Source organism: Suricata suricatta, chromosome 13 (genome assembly GCF_006229205.1).
Source record: "Suricata suricatta isolate VVHF042 chromosome 13, meerkat_22Aug2017_6uvM2_HiC, whole genome shotgun sequence".
Lineage (NCBI taxonomy): Eukaryota > Metazoa > Chordata > Mammalia > Carnivora > Herpestidae > Suricata > Suricata suricatta.
In genome coordinates, this window is record NC_043712.1 from 18,969,245 (window position 1) to 18,984,956 (window position 15,712).

The 15,712-nt window shown below is 53.2% G+C and overlaps 1 protein-coding gene across 4 annotated transcripts in view; it reads left to right on the forward strand.

The window, feature by feature from the left end:
- Positions 1 to 15,712, forward strand: part of AKNA (AT-hook transcription factor) — a 53,417-nt gene that overhangs the window by 23,040 nt on the left and 14,665 nt on the right. For all 4 annotated transcript variants that reach the window (XM_029920577.1, XM_029920580.1, XM_029920579.1 and 1 more), the window contains exons 5-12: positions 5,210 to 5,363; positions 6,048 to 6,238; positions 9,427 to 9,486; positions 11,132 to 11,247; positions 11,725 to 11,932; positions 13,693 to 13,847; positions 13,942 to 14,157; positions 14,969 to 15,215. In XM_029920577.1, coding sequence (XP_029776437.1) covers positions 5,210 to 5,363; positions 6,048 to 6,238; positions 9,427 to 9,486; positions 11,132 to 11,247; positions 11,725 to 11,932; positions 13,693 to 13,847; positions 13,942 to 14,157; positions 14,969 to 15,215 — 1,347 coding nt within the window. The remainder of the gene's footprint in view (positions 1 to 5,209; positions 5,364 to 6,047; positions 6,239 to 9,426; positions 9,487 to 11,131; positions 11,248 to 11,724; positions 11,933 to 13,692; positions 13,848 to 13,941; positions 14,158 to 14,968; positions 15,216 to 15,712) is intronic.

The window sequence follows — 15,712 nt, forward strand, 5'->3', positions numbered from 1 at the left end:
TTCCCCGCCCCCTCTTGCCCCATCAGGCCACAGTGGAGGAAGGGATGGGAGCTGCCGAGCTTCCTTCTCCTGGCCTCCTCTCTCGGCCCCCTCCTGGCTGGTCCCTCTCATGCTCCAGGACCCCTCCCCTGCCACAGGCTGCTCTCGGGCCTCTCCAGGCACTTGTGTGAGGTGTCCCCAAAGCAGCAGTGATGAGAAAAAGGAAGTCCTGCGCTAGGAGCACTTCTTCTAAGTCCCCACCCCTGTCTCAGGGTGCAGGCAGGTCTCTTCCACCCTGGCCTTATTGGGCACATCTGTGAAAGGGGGTCACCCAGACCTTCCCCCTGGGAGTTAGGCGCGTCCCCCTGATGTCTTAAGGCTCCTTCTAGCTCTCTGAACTAAGGACCCAGAGCCGGGGGAAGGGCAGGGGACGCTGGGGAGGCACGGGTGGGGTTTGCTGAGGACTCTTCCTCGGGGAGCTGTGCCCGAATGACTGCAGACTCCTAGAAGCTCAAGGAGAAAGGAAGTGGCCATCAGGTCCAAACCCTCAGCTCCGCCATCTAACACATTGGGAATTGGGTGGTCAGGAAAGGCAGAGGGGGCCAGAGTTCAAGGTCAGGGCAGAGCCTTGGAGCATCCCCTCCCTCCTCTCCTTGCTTCCTTAACTCACTTAGGAGAACGAGTTAGTACCTCGTCCTGGCTGACGGCCCAGCCCTGTGTCTTGTGTGTGAGAGGAGCAGGGGGGAAGGTGGGAGAGGCCGGGGTGGTTCTGTAGCTGTGCACCCACTCTCACTTGCTTTCTGGAACACCGACTCCTGAGCTCGGGGGTTCTCCGCAAGAGAAGGGTGAGCACAGGTCAGTTAGGCTCTTCCGGAAGCAGGATGATTCTCTGGCAGTCCCCCAATCTCCCAGCTGCCCTGGGGGTGTGCAACAAGGCAGGGCCCCCCTCCCGGAGCCTGAGTGGGGAGGGGACCCCACAGGGCCCGGGGGAGCACAGCTCCCAGCCAGGTTTTCACCCTGTCCCCAGCTCTGTAAACTCTATCCTGAAGACTCAGGAGCTCCCAGAACGGCTTCCTGCCCAGAGCCCTTGCCAGGGGGGCCAGTCCTGCTCCCTCAGACTGAGCTGGTGGCAGTAGACTCCTCGGGGACCTGCTGAGCCCCCTAACCTGTCTGCTCAGAGCCCAGGGGGAAGGGGGTGGGCCTATGTGGGAAGCAGCCAGGCTGGGGACATTGCCCTGAGGACACTGGGGCCTGCCCAGCAGGGGGTGGGCAGCAATGGGTGGGCGCCCCAAGGAAGGGGACTGGCATTTACTGAGCCGTGAAAGGTGCCAGGTCCCAGGCTGAGTACACTAGCGGGGTCACCTCATTTGAAGTCCTTCACAAGAGAAAACCACGGCACAGCCAGGCTGAGTGGTTTGCTCAAAACCCTTTGGCAGATAAGGGATTAACAGTTGGGGATTAAACCTACTGTGTGTATGCCGGGTTCCAGAGCGGTGAGCCTGGGTAAGCGGGACCCGGGCCCTGGGGCTGGCTGTGTGGCAGAGGCACACGGCCAAGGCAGAATGACGACATTACAGTGATGACAGCTGTAGTGACAGTACTGACCTCTGTCCTGGATGATTTGCCACTGGGGAAACTGAGGCACAGAGAAGGGAAGAAATAAATGTGCCTGTCGCATAGCAAGTAGGTGCCGGAGCTGGGGCTCGAGCCCAGCAGTCTGTCTCCGAAGCCCACAGTTAGCCCCAGCTTCTCCAGCAGAACCAGGCTTCAGCCGGAGAGGGTGAGTTGGGGGGGGGGGGGCGGGGCAGGGTTCTCAGGGGCAGGGAGTGGCAGTGGCAGCTCACGCCAGTTGAGGGTGATGTCACTGATTTGCTGCCCCACAGTCACCTCCCTGCAGCTGCAGTCCCTGGGCTTAGCTGCAGGGGGACCTGGAGGGGCCGAGGAGGCCAGAACTACCCCCAGAAACTACCCCAAAAAGAGTCAGGGGAAAGGAGAGGGGTGACATAAAACTGCCTTTCCTAAAATGCGTGTTCTGATGACCAGAAGCCCCTTGTGAAGGTGGGGGTGGGGGGCATGGAGGTTAGTCTCCAGAGAAGGTGGGGGAAACGTTGCCTATTCTCTCTACTCCCCCCACCTCCTCACCCCATTCATAAAGCCCATTAGCATTTTAAAGGCTGTGAGAAACCCATCTGTGTGAAGACTAGTCAGTTATTTAACCCCCTGTTTCCCACACTCACTGTCTCTAGTTCACTGATTAACCCCCTGGAGGGAGCTAATCTAGCCTCCGGGAGATCCATGGGATACTCTGGCTGAAAAGGGGCGCCGTGGGGTGCTAGGGTGGGTGCTGGCCTCTCCAGGGACAGATCCCAAGGTGGGGCCTGAATAGCTTCAGATTACCCACACTCACCCCAGCTCCCCCTTCCCAGGCCTTGGGCCCCTCTGCCCAAACACATGCATGTTCCCAGTGGTTTCCCAGGTTGGCCCTTGGTGGGTGGGGCCTGAGGCTGGGGAAGGGGTGGGGCAGGGCACCGGGAGCACTCAGGAGGGCGGGGCCTCCCCCAGATTTGGGTCACCATGGGAGGAAAGGGGTGCTGGTGGGCAAGCCCCCACTGGCGGGTCTGAGCAGATGGCCGAGAGGATTATTAAAATCCAGCTTTGTTCTCATCAGAGGCTGGGTCTGAAGGAGGGGGAGGCAAAGGGGACCAGGCCATGCTGGGCCATTGTCCCTCACTTTGGAGTAGATTTTTCTGCCACTGGCAGGACGTGAAGAGCAGCTTAAGCAGGGAAGGGCTGCCTACTTGGGGGCTAGGGAGCTCCCTCTATCAGGCACACCCTGAACTGCCCACTGCTGACCTTGGGGCTGCAGGGAGCAGTAAGATAAGCTGCCTGACCAGCCTGACCAGCTAGGGGCACTGAGGCACCACAGGGGAGTAGCTTTTCCAGGGACCTGCCTCCATGACTGATGGCAGTAAAAATGACAGTGGTGATGATGATGGTGATAAATGTGATGATGATGGAGATGATGGTGATGACAGTGGTGATGGTGGTGATGACAGTGATGGTGACAATGAGAATGGTGATGATGGTGGTGTTGGTGATAATGATGAAGAAGATGGTGACAGTGTTAATGATGTTGGTGATAATGGTGGTGGTGATGGTGATGGTGGTGGTGATTGTGGTGTGTAATGATGGTAATAGCAATACTAATGGTGATGATGGTGATCGTGATGCTGGTGATGCTGATAGTGATGATGGTGGTGTTAATGGTGGTGGTGATGGTGATGGTGGTGATGGTGATGGTGGTGTTAATGGTGGTGGTGATGGTGATGGTGGTTGTAAGGTTTAATAGATGGAGGCAGAGGCGAGAGGGAAAAGAGAGACCAAGTTATGGAGCCAAGAAAGCCTTTTTTGGAGTCTGCAATTCCTGGGCGAGGTTCCGTGACTCCGGGAGTGGGGAGTCAGGGAAGTCACGCCTGGTTTGGGAGAGCAAGATGTTTTATGGGTGCAAGAGTTCCGGGTTTGATCTCAGGTGGGCAGATAGCCAAGTAAGGGCATCTTTGGACTGTGGCAGGATACGAGTGGCTGTTTAGTTGGGTGGGGTGAGGGGGATGCTGGAATTCCATGGTGAGACATTCCAGCTCGGAGAGTGGGGGTCATCAGTCCCTGGCAATGCCTGGAACTATTCTCTGACCTGCAATAACATGGCTGCTGGTGCTTTTCAAATGGCGCAGGTCATTCCAGGTTTGCAGGTGGGGGTTGTCAGTGCATGCAGCTCTCCACAGCAAAGTGGCTGTTCGGTCGCCCTCCCATGGCAACTCTTACAGTGGTGAGGGTGATGGTGATAGTGATGATGGTGGTGATGGTGATGCTGATAGTGAGGATGGTGGTAATGGTGATGATGGCAATAATGGCGGTCGTGATGGTGATGGTGGTGAGGGTGATAATGGTGGTGATGGTGGTGGTGATGACGGTGTGTAATGATGGTAATAGCAATATTAATGGTGATGATGGTGATCACGATGGCGTTGGTGATGCTGATAATGATGATGGTGGTGATGGTGATGATGGTCATAATGGTGGTGGTGATGGTGGTGATGGTGGTAGTGATGGTGATGGTGGTGTGTAATGATGGTAGTAGCAATACTAATGGTGATGATGGTGATCACGATGGTGGTGATGATGGTGTTGCTGATAGTGATGATGGTGGTGATAATGGTGGTGGTGATGGCGATGGTGGGAATAATAATGGTAATGGTGGCATATAATGATGGCAGTAGCATTAATAACGGTGATGATTAATAGGAAGGTAGTGGCTGCTGCTTACTGTGCACTCGCTTTGTGCACCTGTTCTAGGATTCAAAAGTGAGCTGCAGTAAAGCCCACTAGTGAATATCTCCAGCTCTGAGGGCCATGTGGCCTTAGTGTGACTCAGCCCTCCATTGTAGCCTGAAAGCAACCATGGTAATACCAAGCAAGCATAGCTGTGTCCACTAAGACATCACTCAAAAAGAACAGGCTGTAGTTCACCAACCCCAGCACTAGACCACCGTACCTGGGTCCCCTCTAATTTAGGGCTTCACATGGTCTTCCCTGGCCATCGGCCTGATTCTAGACTTCTGTCTCACACACTGGGCTACCTACCATTTGGAATCCACCCTCAGCTGATGGAGATGTACTGGAGCTGAGAGATTAGTCTGTTCACTCGTTGGCTCAGTCATTCAAACCACTGTTGTTTGCTGTTATTATCAATGTTATTACTACTGGAAATGGTTTATTGCTAATAAATATTATTATATGATTATAATTATACCTGCTGCATGTACTGTATTAATTATAATTGTGGTTCCATGACAAGTAGAATTTAAAATTATTAACGTAGAAAGCCATAGACTTTAGGGTCAAAGTAGGATTATAATCTCAGTCAAAGGATTCATAGCTAGAGATTTCGAGTGAGTGACTTAACCGGAGCCTCAGTTTCCTCTTCTGTAAAATGGGGATGACAGTCCCTGCCCTGCGTCCCCGGCAGGACTGCCTAAAGAGAACATGAAAGGGCACGTACGTCCTTGACCCATTGTTTGGCCCCCACCCAAGGCTCCACTAAAATGTAGTATTTCTTATTACAAGGCATGTTTGTTGAGTGCCTGAGTGATGGTGTGAATGAAGGGAGGCCTTAGGCAGGGTTTGTGCCAACCCTGACTTGGCTGTGCTCATGCCTTCCCCTCTGTGACAGGTGAACCTGTACTCGGACCCGCCCCAGCCCAGCCACAGCATCTGTGCAGGGACAATGCCCCAGGGGACCAAGGTCTTGTCCTTCACCATCCCACAGCCCCAGTGTGTGGAGCGGTGGTCAGGGCCTGAAGCCCGACAGGCCTCTGGGGCCTCAGGTGAGTCAGAGACGAAATGCGACTATAGGGCCTTCTGCCTGTGACTCTGCTCTGGGGACCCTTGGTTCACCTTAGGGGGGCACTGGCTTCAGGTCAGGGGAGGGAGGGAGCTGAGGCCCTCATCTGTGACCTTTGGCTTGAAGAGTTCAAATGGAGATGTGGGAACCATCTTGCCTAGAGCCAGAGCAGCCTGGGGGGGACCTAGCTCTACACCTGGCAGGGTGATAGTGGGCCCAGTGCATCACAAAGAGCACTGTCCCTTTGGGGCCCGTGTGCGCGCCAGGCTCCACGGCAAGCCTTGCTGTGCGGGACCAGGATCCCGCTTCATCTCCACATCAACATCACTGGCCCCGAGGCCTGGCATGCCGAGGACATGCTGAAGGCCACACTGCTACCAGCAGAAGGGGGTGGGGTAGAGATTTGAACCCCAGTCTTTCTGAGCTCGAGCCTGAGCTGCTGACTGGGAAGCCAGAGGCCTCACTTGGCCCCAGCCGTGTGATCTGTGGCAGATCTAGCCTCATTCTCTCTGCACCTGGGCCTCCGCTGCCCAGCCCACTTCCTGGGGCCCATGTAAGACGTGGTTGTAGCTTGGTGCTAGAGGGTGTGGGTTGGGGTTCGGTGTTGGTCCCTCGGCCCCAGGAAGGACAGTTCTCGGCCCCAGCGTTCAGTGCTTGTGTATTACAGGGTGGCCATCAGTTCAAAGAGACCCGAGCCCCTCCTCATCTGCCCCAGGGTGGCTTGTGGGGAACACAAGCGTCACCCAGGACCTGCTGTCAACAGAGTGGACCGAGGAGAATGCAGGCGTCGCCCAGGACCCGCTGTCAGCGGAGCAGACCCAGGCGCTGGCTTCTCAGGCCAGCCTGTTCCTGGCCAAGGTGAGGGGAGCCCCAGTGTCACACGAGGGAGACGTAACTCCCGGACAAAGCTGGGCATTTGCCTGCTTGAGCGAGAACCTCACGCAAGGCCCTCCCCTGCTGGAGGTGACGTGGCCATCTCGAAGACGAGGGCCTGTCTCTCGCGCTGTGTACGGCCGTCTCCTTGTCACTCAGTGCTGCGTTTCACTCCTTTCCTTGGCTCTCTGTCCCATCAAACGCCCTCCAGCTGGGCTTGAGAGTGTCTCCTGGTTCACCCCTGGGGGAGACTCTCGGCTCTTCCAGGGTTCTGGAAGGATAAGAGAGGCTCCGCTCTACCTCTTCCTCTTTGGGATAAATCACCCCACTTTCTTAGTGCATTTCATGACAGAAATAAATTCCCAGTCTCTTCTCAAAGGGCCTTTATATTTTCAGCAAACAGTCCAAATAACTGTGAACTGTTTGTAGATCTATTTTTAACTATACACTTGGCCTTATGCCAACGTGCTTTAAAGCAGCTTAGGAAACACGCATAATAACCACATTCTGAAAACGGAAGTGAGGAAAACGGGGCAAAGGGGAAGTAAGGCTAGAAAAAAATAGAGTGAACGCAGTGTACCGTGAATGAACAAAATGTCCTGTTGGATCCTGAACGCTTTACCAGGCTTGCGTTTGGTTTTGAGCTTCCTAGTCGTCAGTGCGACAAAGGAAATGCAACAGTTACATGTATTAACATGGCCGTAAAACAAATTCCTTCAGAGAAATACCAACCACCCTTGTTCAGTAACAGTTTTGTTAAGATGGAATTCACATATCAGAATTTACATCTTTAAAGTTAATGGGTCAGAGGTTTGACTACATTCATAGTCATGCAGCTCTCTCTGGGGTCAGTCATTTTTATCCCCCAGTAAGAAACTTCTGTCCATAACGGAGTCGCTCCCCATTCCCCTGGCCCACCCCCCGCCCCTCCCCTGGCAGCCGCTCATTTATGCTCTGTCTCCTTGAGTTTGCCTTTTCTGGAGGTTTTTATAAGTAGGTTTATATAATATCCGTCCTTTTGTGTCTGACTTCCTCAAGCTCATCTATCAAGGTAACCTGAACAAGTATTTTTCCTGTTTTATCACCACCCTCCTGAGTTCCGTACCTGGAGAGACATTTCTCTTGTCCTGTGTGGTGTAAAGCAAAGCCAAGGTCATCACGATGAGCAGGAGCTGGGGTGCCCACTGATCCCTGATGGCCCAGAGCTGTACTGTTCGATCCAGGGGCCACAGGTCATGTGGCTGTCGAGTCCTTGACATGTGGCCAGTCCAAACTGAGACGTCCTGTGAGGGTAAAACACACAGTGGGTTTCAGAGATGTTATGTGACAAAAGAATACAAAACATCTCATTAGTAGTTGTTTACATTGATCACATGTCAAACATAATATTTTAGGTTCATAAAATGCACTGTCAAGATTAATTCACCTGTTTCTTTTTATATTTTTACATTTGGCATTAATTTTTAGATTTTTATTCTATTTTTTAGAAAATTTTAAACTGTAGGGATGCGTGGGTGGCTCAGTCAGTTGAACATCCGTCTGATTCTTGATCTTGGCTTGGGTCATGATACCAGGGGTGTGGGATTGAGTCCTGAGTTGGGCTCCATGCTGCATCGGGCTCTCTCTAAAATAAACAAAAAATGTTTAATTAAAAGAAAAATCTTAAATTGCATAGGTAGCTTGTATTACATTTCTATTTTGTATATTATATGAATTATGTAATATAATTATATTATATAAATATCTATATTACATGTTAGCACTAATCTAGAGCTTTCTTAGAAAGCTCCAAATCACCCTTTGTCCTTTTTTTCTTAGTTAAATTTTTTTTGTAAAGGTAACTTTTTAAAAATTTTTTAATGTTCATTCATTTTTTGAGAGAGAGAGAGAGAGAGAGAGACAGTGTGTGAGTCAGGGAGAGGCAGAAAGAGAGGAAGACACAGAATCGGAAGCAGGCTCCAGGCTTTGAGCTGTCAGCACAGAGCCCGATGCAGGGCTCGAACTCACAAGCTGTGAGATCATGACCTGAGCCGAAATCAGATGCTTCACCGATTAAGACACCCAGGTGCCCCTTTGTAAAGGTAATTAGATGCACATCGTAATGACCTCACATAGTACAAAGGGCATATTCAGTGAGAAGTCTTTTTTCCCATACTCGCCCTTCTGTTTCATGCAAAAACGTTCAACACGCACACGTGTGCTTTTATTTTATTTTTTATTTTTTTAACATTTTATTATTTATTTTTGAGAGAGACAGACACAGAGTATGCATGGGGGAGGGTCAGAGAAAGAAGGAGACACAGAATCTGAAGCAGGCTCCAGGCTCTGAGCTGTCAGCACAGAGCCCAATGCGGGGCTCGAACCCATGAGTTGTGAGATCATGACCTGAGCCGAAGTCAGCTGCCCAACTGACTGAGCCACCCAGGCGCCCCAATGTGTACTTTTTGAAATGGTCACACAACTATGTACACTGTGCTGTCCATCGACTTTTTCGATGTCCTGAAGTTGAATGTTTATTTTTGGGGAGGCAATGAATTCACTCAGTTCAAAGTTCAAAAGATACATGTCGTAGAAATGTTTCCTCCCATCCCTTCCCCACCCCCCACCCAGTTCTCTGCCCCAGAAGCAATGAATGTTTCTATTTTTTGCATCCTCCTAGAGGTACTTTATAATATATAAGCAACTGTATTCATATTGTTCCTCTTTTCTATATGTATTTTATACAGATGGTAGCTTTTTATAAAGACTGGCCTACGCCTCAATTCGACACTGAAAAGCAGCTCTTGGTTTATCCATGAGCACAGTCACATACCCCTTCCCCTTCTTGATGGCTGCGTACTATTCCACAGACAGGCTTTCAGAGTGTCTCCTGTTACCCCTGCAGTGATGCGCAGTAAACATCCTGCCTTGTAGACCTTTGTGCACACGAGTGAATTGCTATTGACAAATTCTGGGAGGCTCCGCTTTGATTTTTCAAAGGCGGCCTTGGCAGAGGCCGGTGGTGGAGGCAGTGGCCTCCGCCTTTCCGTGCTTGGCAGAAAGCCCACATCCTGAGGTGGGACCCGGTTCCCGGTGCCCAGGCGTGCATGTGGCTGAGTGCGGGGGGCCTGCAGGACTCGTCCTCCAGGGTCCCGGTTAACCGGAGCGTGTTTGCTTCCTCTCCCGGCATCCAGGTGGAGTCCTTCGCAGCACTGGTGCGGGCAGGCCGGCTGACGCCCCAGGACCAACTCAAGGTACCGCCGACTTGGGGAGACGCCCTTGGAGCCTCCAGACCGCTGCTCTGGCCCCCATAGCGGAGTCTCTGAAGATAGGCTAGAGAACCCCAGACACACTGTCTCTGTTTACAGCAAACAGCCCTGCTTAGCCTGCCCCAGTATTAGCACTTATTAATCGTGGTGGTGTGCCCTGCGGCAAGCCTTTGATGCACATGGTTGCAATCTACCCTAGAAAGCCAATAAGGTAGTTACAGTCATCACCCCCATTTAACTGGAATGGAATGGGGACACTCAGACAGGCCACTTGAAGGCCACACAGCTAGTAGGCAGCAGAGCCCAGACCCGGGTCTGTCTGAGTCCAGGGTGATCATCAAGGCCCTGCACGCTTCACACCGATTCCACTGCCTCCCGGCAACCAGAAAAGACTTTCCCTTTTAAGAATTGTCTTTATTATAAAAGTAATGGCCCAGTATTTGAAAACCAAGGGGGAAGGGGGAGGAGAGCCCTCATCTAACCATTATTGGCGTATTTCCTCTCGGATTTTGGTATTTCTAGCCAATGATAGTCATAGGTAAGATGGAGGTTTCTGCTGCACCAGCCAGGACCCCAGGAAGGAGCAGGTCAAGCTCTCAAAGCTAGAAGCGTGGGGGTCAATGAAGGGCTGTTAGCAGGGCTATGGGCAGCGTGAGGGGATCTGACCAGGGACAGGGCAGCCTGGGGACCCAGAGCTCTTCCCTCCCCGGTCTCTCTCTTCCCACCCTATGACGTCTTATGGATGCCTTCTTGCTCGTCAAGACCCCACGGGAAGCCAGCAGGTTGGGGGAGCCCAGCCGATGCTGGAGGCACAGGGCAGGGTGGGGAGCGGAGCTGAAGCGGAGGTGGACAGGGGCAAATCGCAACACACCTGCTTTGCAAAATATGCTATTTTTTTACTATGTCATTACTATGTTACTCATTACTATGTTATCATATAGACATCATCCATTTTCCAACAGAAAATATGTGATATGGGTTATATTACCTCACCGAGTGGATGATCAAGGAAAAAATCTTGAAAAACAACACAATTTATTTTCTTCCCCTCTATCCTCCTTCTCCCGCAGCCAGGGAAATCAAGAGCTGTCGGAAGATCAAGCTTCCCCAGGGACTAGATTCTAGGTTGTCCTTGAACTCAGCCTGCTGTCAGGAGAGAATGACTGGGATGGGGATGACAATAAGCCAGGGATAATGACCCTTCTTCCCAAGTTTGTGGGGAGTTTGTGGGGCATAACATCATTGTTAGTCCTAGGTGCCCTGGAGCTAGAGGACCCGGGTTCAAATCCTGACTACAACTTGCTCATTCGCTCTGTGACCTTCCCCAGCTTAAATAACCTCTCTGTGCTGTATCTTCTCCTCTTTAAATGAAGATGATAAATTGACCCCTGCCATTAGGATTATGTTGGAAAAGTGCTTTAGCATAGATCCTTCACGCTCAGTACATCATAGCTATTGTTAGCAGCAGTCTGGTAGAGATGAGTCCTAACCCCAGCCTTCGGGGGACTTGGGGGCCCAGAGGATGGGTCTCCTGCCCCACCCCACCGTGAGCTACCTCATCACTGTACCTGCAGGGACAGAGCCCACCGGGGCTGCGCACTCAGGGCCTCCTGGCCTGGTCTGCTTTCAGGGCTTCCAGCGGCTAAAGGCTGCCCACGCCATCCTGGAGGAGGAGTACCTAAGGGCCCGCAGGGAGCAGCAGCTGGCTGGCCCCCGGGGGACAACCGGGACATTTGATCCCAGCAGGTGCGTGCTGGGGAGGGAGGGCCCTGGTTCCCCCGGTCGCCAGGAGGGGTGCACTGCGTCCTCACAATTCATGCACTACAGGACGGAGAGAAATCCTACTCTAGTTAGTGACGTGTCCAGATGGGGGAATACCTGAAGACTGAAGCGTGTGTCCTTTTGGACTCATTGCAATGAGATGTGACCTTGGAGATGAGGCCTCAAATTGCTCATTGGAGAGCTGGGGAGGGAGACCAGAGGGGGAAGGGATTGACTCAAGGTCCCGCAGCCTGTTGGCCACAGAGGGGGACTCAGGCAGAGACCACCTGATCCCAGGGGAGACCCCTTTCATCTTGCTTTTTCGAGTTCTCCACACAGTGCAAACTGGGACATTAACTGGACCCGGTGTGGGCATTCTCTGGAACTTCTGCTCCGAAGCACAGCCTCCCAGACCTGCTGCTGTGGTGACGGGCTCTGGGGGCTGATGTCTCCCCGTTCCAGGGCACTAGATGAGGAGATGCTGCAGCTGGGCATCCACCTGGAAGAGCTGAAGGACCTCGTGGAGCAGAGCCAGCTGGAGCCCCAGCGACCCGGGTCAGACCGCACTCCGGACAGGCCCCCAGCCGCGGCCTCTCCACACCAGCCAGCGCACCCACCTTCTCCTTCCGGACAAGCCCCCACACCTGCCGCCCACACCCTCTACCCTCAGGTACCGCTTTGCCCAGCCGTGCTGGACCGTTCCTTCCTTCTCTTCTTCATTAATGGACTTTTTCACTACATACTTGTGAAGTGTGTCCCGTATGCCAGCACCCCCGACATGTGGGGGGAATTCAGTGGGAGACCAACTGACAAAAATAGGTGGGAGGCATCTGGGGGGCTTGGTTGGTTAAGCTTCCAACTCTTGATTTCAGCTCAGGTAATGATCTCATGGTTCGTGAGATCGGACGCTGTGTTGGGTTCATGAGATCAAGCCCCACATCGGGCTCTGCACCGACTGTGGAACCTGCTTGGGATTCTCTCTCTCACTCTCTTTCTGTGCCTCCCCTGCTCATGCTCTCTCTCTCAAAGTAAATAAACAAACTTAAAAAAATAGGTGGCCTCTATACTCATGTAGTTTCCTGTCTACTTGAACTAATTCTGTCTTGCTCAGGACTCGGAAGGAGAATTATGGGGCTCTGGGAGAGTAGCAGGGTGACATGACAGAGGTGAGAGGGTCCAAGAAGTTTTTCTTGAGAAAGAAATGTTTTAATGAGATCTGAGCATGAGTGGGAATGACTACACGCAGAAGAAAAGAAGCCATGCAGCAGGGGAAACAGCCTGTGCAAAGGCCCTGTGGTTAGAGTATGGAAGGTGAGGGGGCAGTTGTCAGAGCTGGAGCTAGAGAGGCAGGTGGAGGCTCCATGATGTGAGGCTTGTGGGTCACATCAAGGGTTTGGCCTTAAACTCCTCTGGGTTTTCAGCAGGGAGTGGGAGAAGGGGAAGAGCAGATGGAGAGATGTGCATGGACTTGAGACAGGGATCGAAGGCACATTTGCCTGGCCTTGCATTGGTGGTGAGAGGAAGGGGAACAAGGGATGGCCTCCAGGGTCCGGCTTGTAGCACTAGGTGGAGTTGGGGACTATGCACAGATCAGAGACACTAGACAAGGTCCATGCACAGAATGGACTTTGTAGAAGTCTCTCTGGCCCAAATCACGGCCCCAGGAGAGACAATCATGGTTTGCGTTGCATATTTGAGCAGGGTGAGTGGCTAGCGGTCACATAGTGGCCACACAGGTGACAGTGTGGTGGCCGTGGCTCGCTCCCTATGTTGTGAAGGCATGTCTTTTAGGGACCAGGGCAGGGGAAAGGGCCAGCATGGTAGGTGAGGCAGGAGCTGACGGAGGGATGGGCGCTGGAAAGCTGTCCATGACAGCGGAGGCCTTGGTGGCCCCGTGATGTCGGGGAAACTCACACTGTGGAAAGCTCCCCCAGGGCCCACCTCCTGCGCTGATGGGTGAAACCCCCAAGTGCGTCATCCTGAGGGGGGCGTCTCATGCTCCCACAGGGAAGGTATTTGGGGGGCTGGGTGTCCATACTGGAATAGAGCGGGTCAGGAGAGGTGCCTCTGGCAGGAAGTCAGGGCTCAAGTCTCTGCTCTACCCCTCGCTTCTGTTGTAAGTTTGGGCAAATCATTTGAGCCTCAGTTTCCTGTCTGTAAAATGGGTTGTAAAAGCGGTATGTGCTGGTGGGACTATTGTGAAGTGAGGTCTGTTCAGCACCTGGTGTGTAGTAGGTGTTCAGTTAAGGGCACTCAGTACTGAAGCTCGCACGAGCCAGTCCCTAGGTTCCGCACGCAGGAAAGGGCAAGAGTTAGGGAGTGTAACCTGTTAACGCTTCAGCACTCCGCACAGTCCAGTAGAAGTTAGGTCCCTACAAAGTGCTGTTTGGTTGTCGGCTGAATCTCTGTCCCTCCATCTTTCTGGCGCAGCCTGACGCCACCAGCAGTGGCCCCTGTCCATCGCATGTGAACGAGGAGCTGAGCACGGCCAGCAGTGAGACGGAGGACGGCCCCCTGGGCCTCCCGGCTCCAATCAGGCACAAGGAGCTGCAGGTGGGGCGGGACTTCCATGGCCTCCTGGAGCGGTGAGTAGCAGGGGTGAGGCCAGGGTGTCCGGCCCAGTGACTGGATCTTGGCTGGCCTTGCTAGGCAGAAGTCATGCTCCTCTGTATTCCTCAGGTACCTCAGCGTGAAGAGCCTCCCAGAAGCCATGAAGGTGGAGGACGAGGAGGAGGAGGAGGGAGGGGGGGAGGTGGACGAGCAGGAGGAGGACGGACAGGGCCATATGGTAGCAGTTGATGGACCAGCTCCAGCTCCACGGAAATCAGAGGCCACCAGGATCCCCATAAGGCGGCTTCCAGCACCGGCTGAAAGAAGTCACAGGACCCCCCTCAAGTATGGCACTGAGCTTCCCCTCCTTGTCCCCAAACCAACTCTGAAGCCACAGGGGTGGTGATTGTCATCCTGAGCTAGGTGGCTCTTCACAGCCTAGAAGTGGTTTTCCCGGCCTGTTACCCAGGTCTGTCCCAAACGCGGGCTGTGTACCATTGACAGCAATGGAAGGAAGGGATTTGGGTGGGATGGGACGTGGTTTTTGGCAGGACAGATGCAGCGTGGGATAATGTCACTGTCCTTTTCAGCCTCAGACCTTCCAAGTCCATCCAGGAGAAAGTTTCCGTGTTGTTATGTCTTCACTGCCTCTCTTGATCTTCCTTTAAAAAGGATGAGAACAAGTGAGCAAGCCTCAAGCCTCAGGCCTGGGCGAGCCTCTAGCAGACCAAAGGATCTGTCTAGAATATCACAATAATGTGTTCATGTTTCTTCTGTCTTATTTCCAAAGTTCGCCGCTGTCTGCAATACGGAATACTGATCTTCCTTTTATAATGATGACCTAAGCCTTTTGAATAGATTGAGCTTAATGAAAAGGGCTGAATTGGGAGGAGAGTGTGTGGATTCCTGAAGCCTGGGAAATGATAGCTCGTCTGTTTCCACACTATTTCCGCTGCAGTGTGCTGGGTGGGTTTTATACAGGAGGAAAGTGAAGTTCAGAGAGGGGAGGTGTCTTGCCCAATGCCACACAGCTAGATGGGGACATAACCAGGGTGTCTGACCCCAGAGCTTGTAGCTTGCTCTGCTTGGCTCCCAGGACAGGGCTGCCCAGCCCATAAGTGCTGTCTCCCCTCCACTCCCCCCGCCACCCTTCCAGGGACTCTGTGGAACAGATGGTGTCTGCCACGCCAGCGGGCTTCCATGCACCCCTGGCCAGAGATGGCTACCTTCAGGACCAGGATGAAGCTGAGGCAGCTCCCCTAGGCCCCAGCAGGCCACCTCACCCTCGGGGCACCCAGACCTCCGCCTCCCACCAGAGCAGTCTGACCAGCTTAGAGGGAAGTGGCATCTCTGAGCACCTTCCCCAGAAGTCTCTGCACCAAGCTGGTGGGCCCCACCTGGAGGTAAGCATCCACACGGGCTGTGGGTCTCCTGGGACTTCTGCCCCCAGACCTTTGCTCACACCCTTCCAGAATGCCCACTGTTCCCAATCTCTGCCAGGCACAATTCTGCCCCAACATTCAGGGCTTGTGCCCTGTGCTGCCTCTCTGCTGTGGCTCCCTGGTCCCCTATCCCCCTGCCAGGAGCTCTTGTCCTCTGAGAGCTTATGGCCCATTGTCTGTGTTTCTCTGTGCCTGCTGAGCTCAGATGGGGGGACAGTCCTGTTTGTGACATTAGAGGGGCAATTTTCAAACTGTTGCAGGTGTCGCAGATCACGAAGGAAATGTGACTTACGCCATGGATCCTCCCATAGAATAATGCATGTGTATACATGTGTACGCGTGCGCGCGCACACACACACACACACACACACACACACACACACACATCTGTAGTCCTGATGAGCCCGTAGTAAGGAATCTGCACTAGACCATGAATCCACTGAGGGCAGGCACCTGCA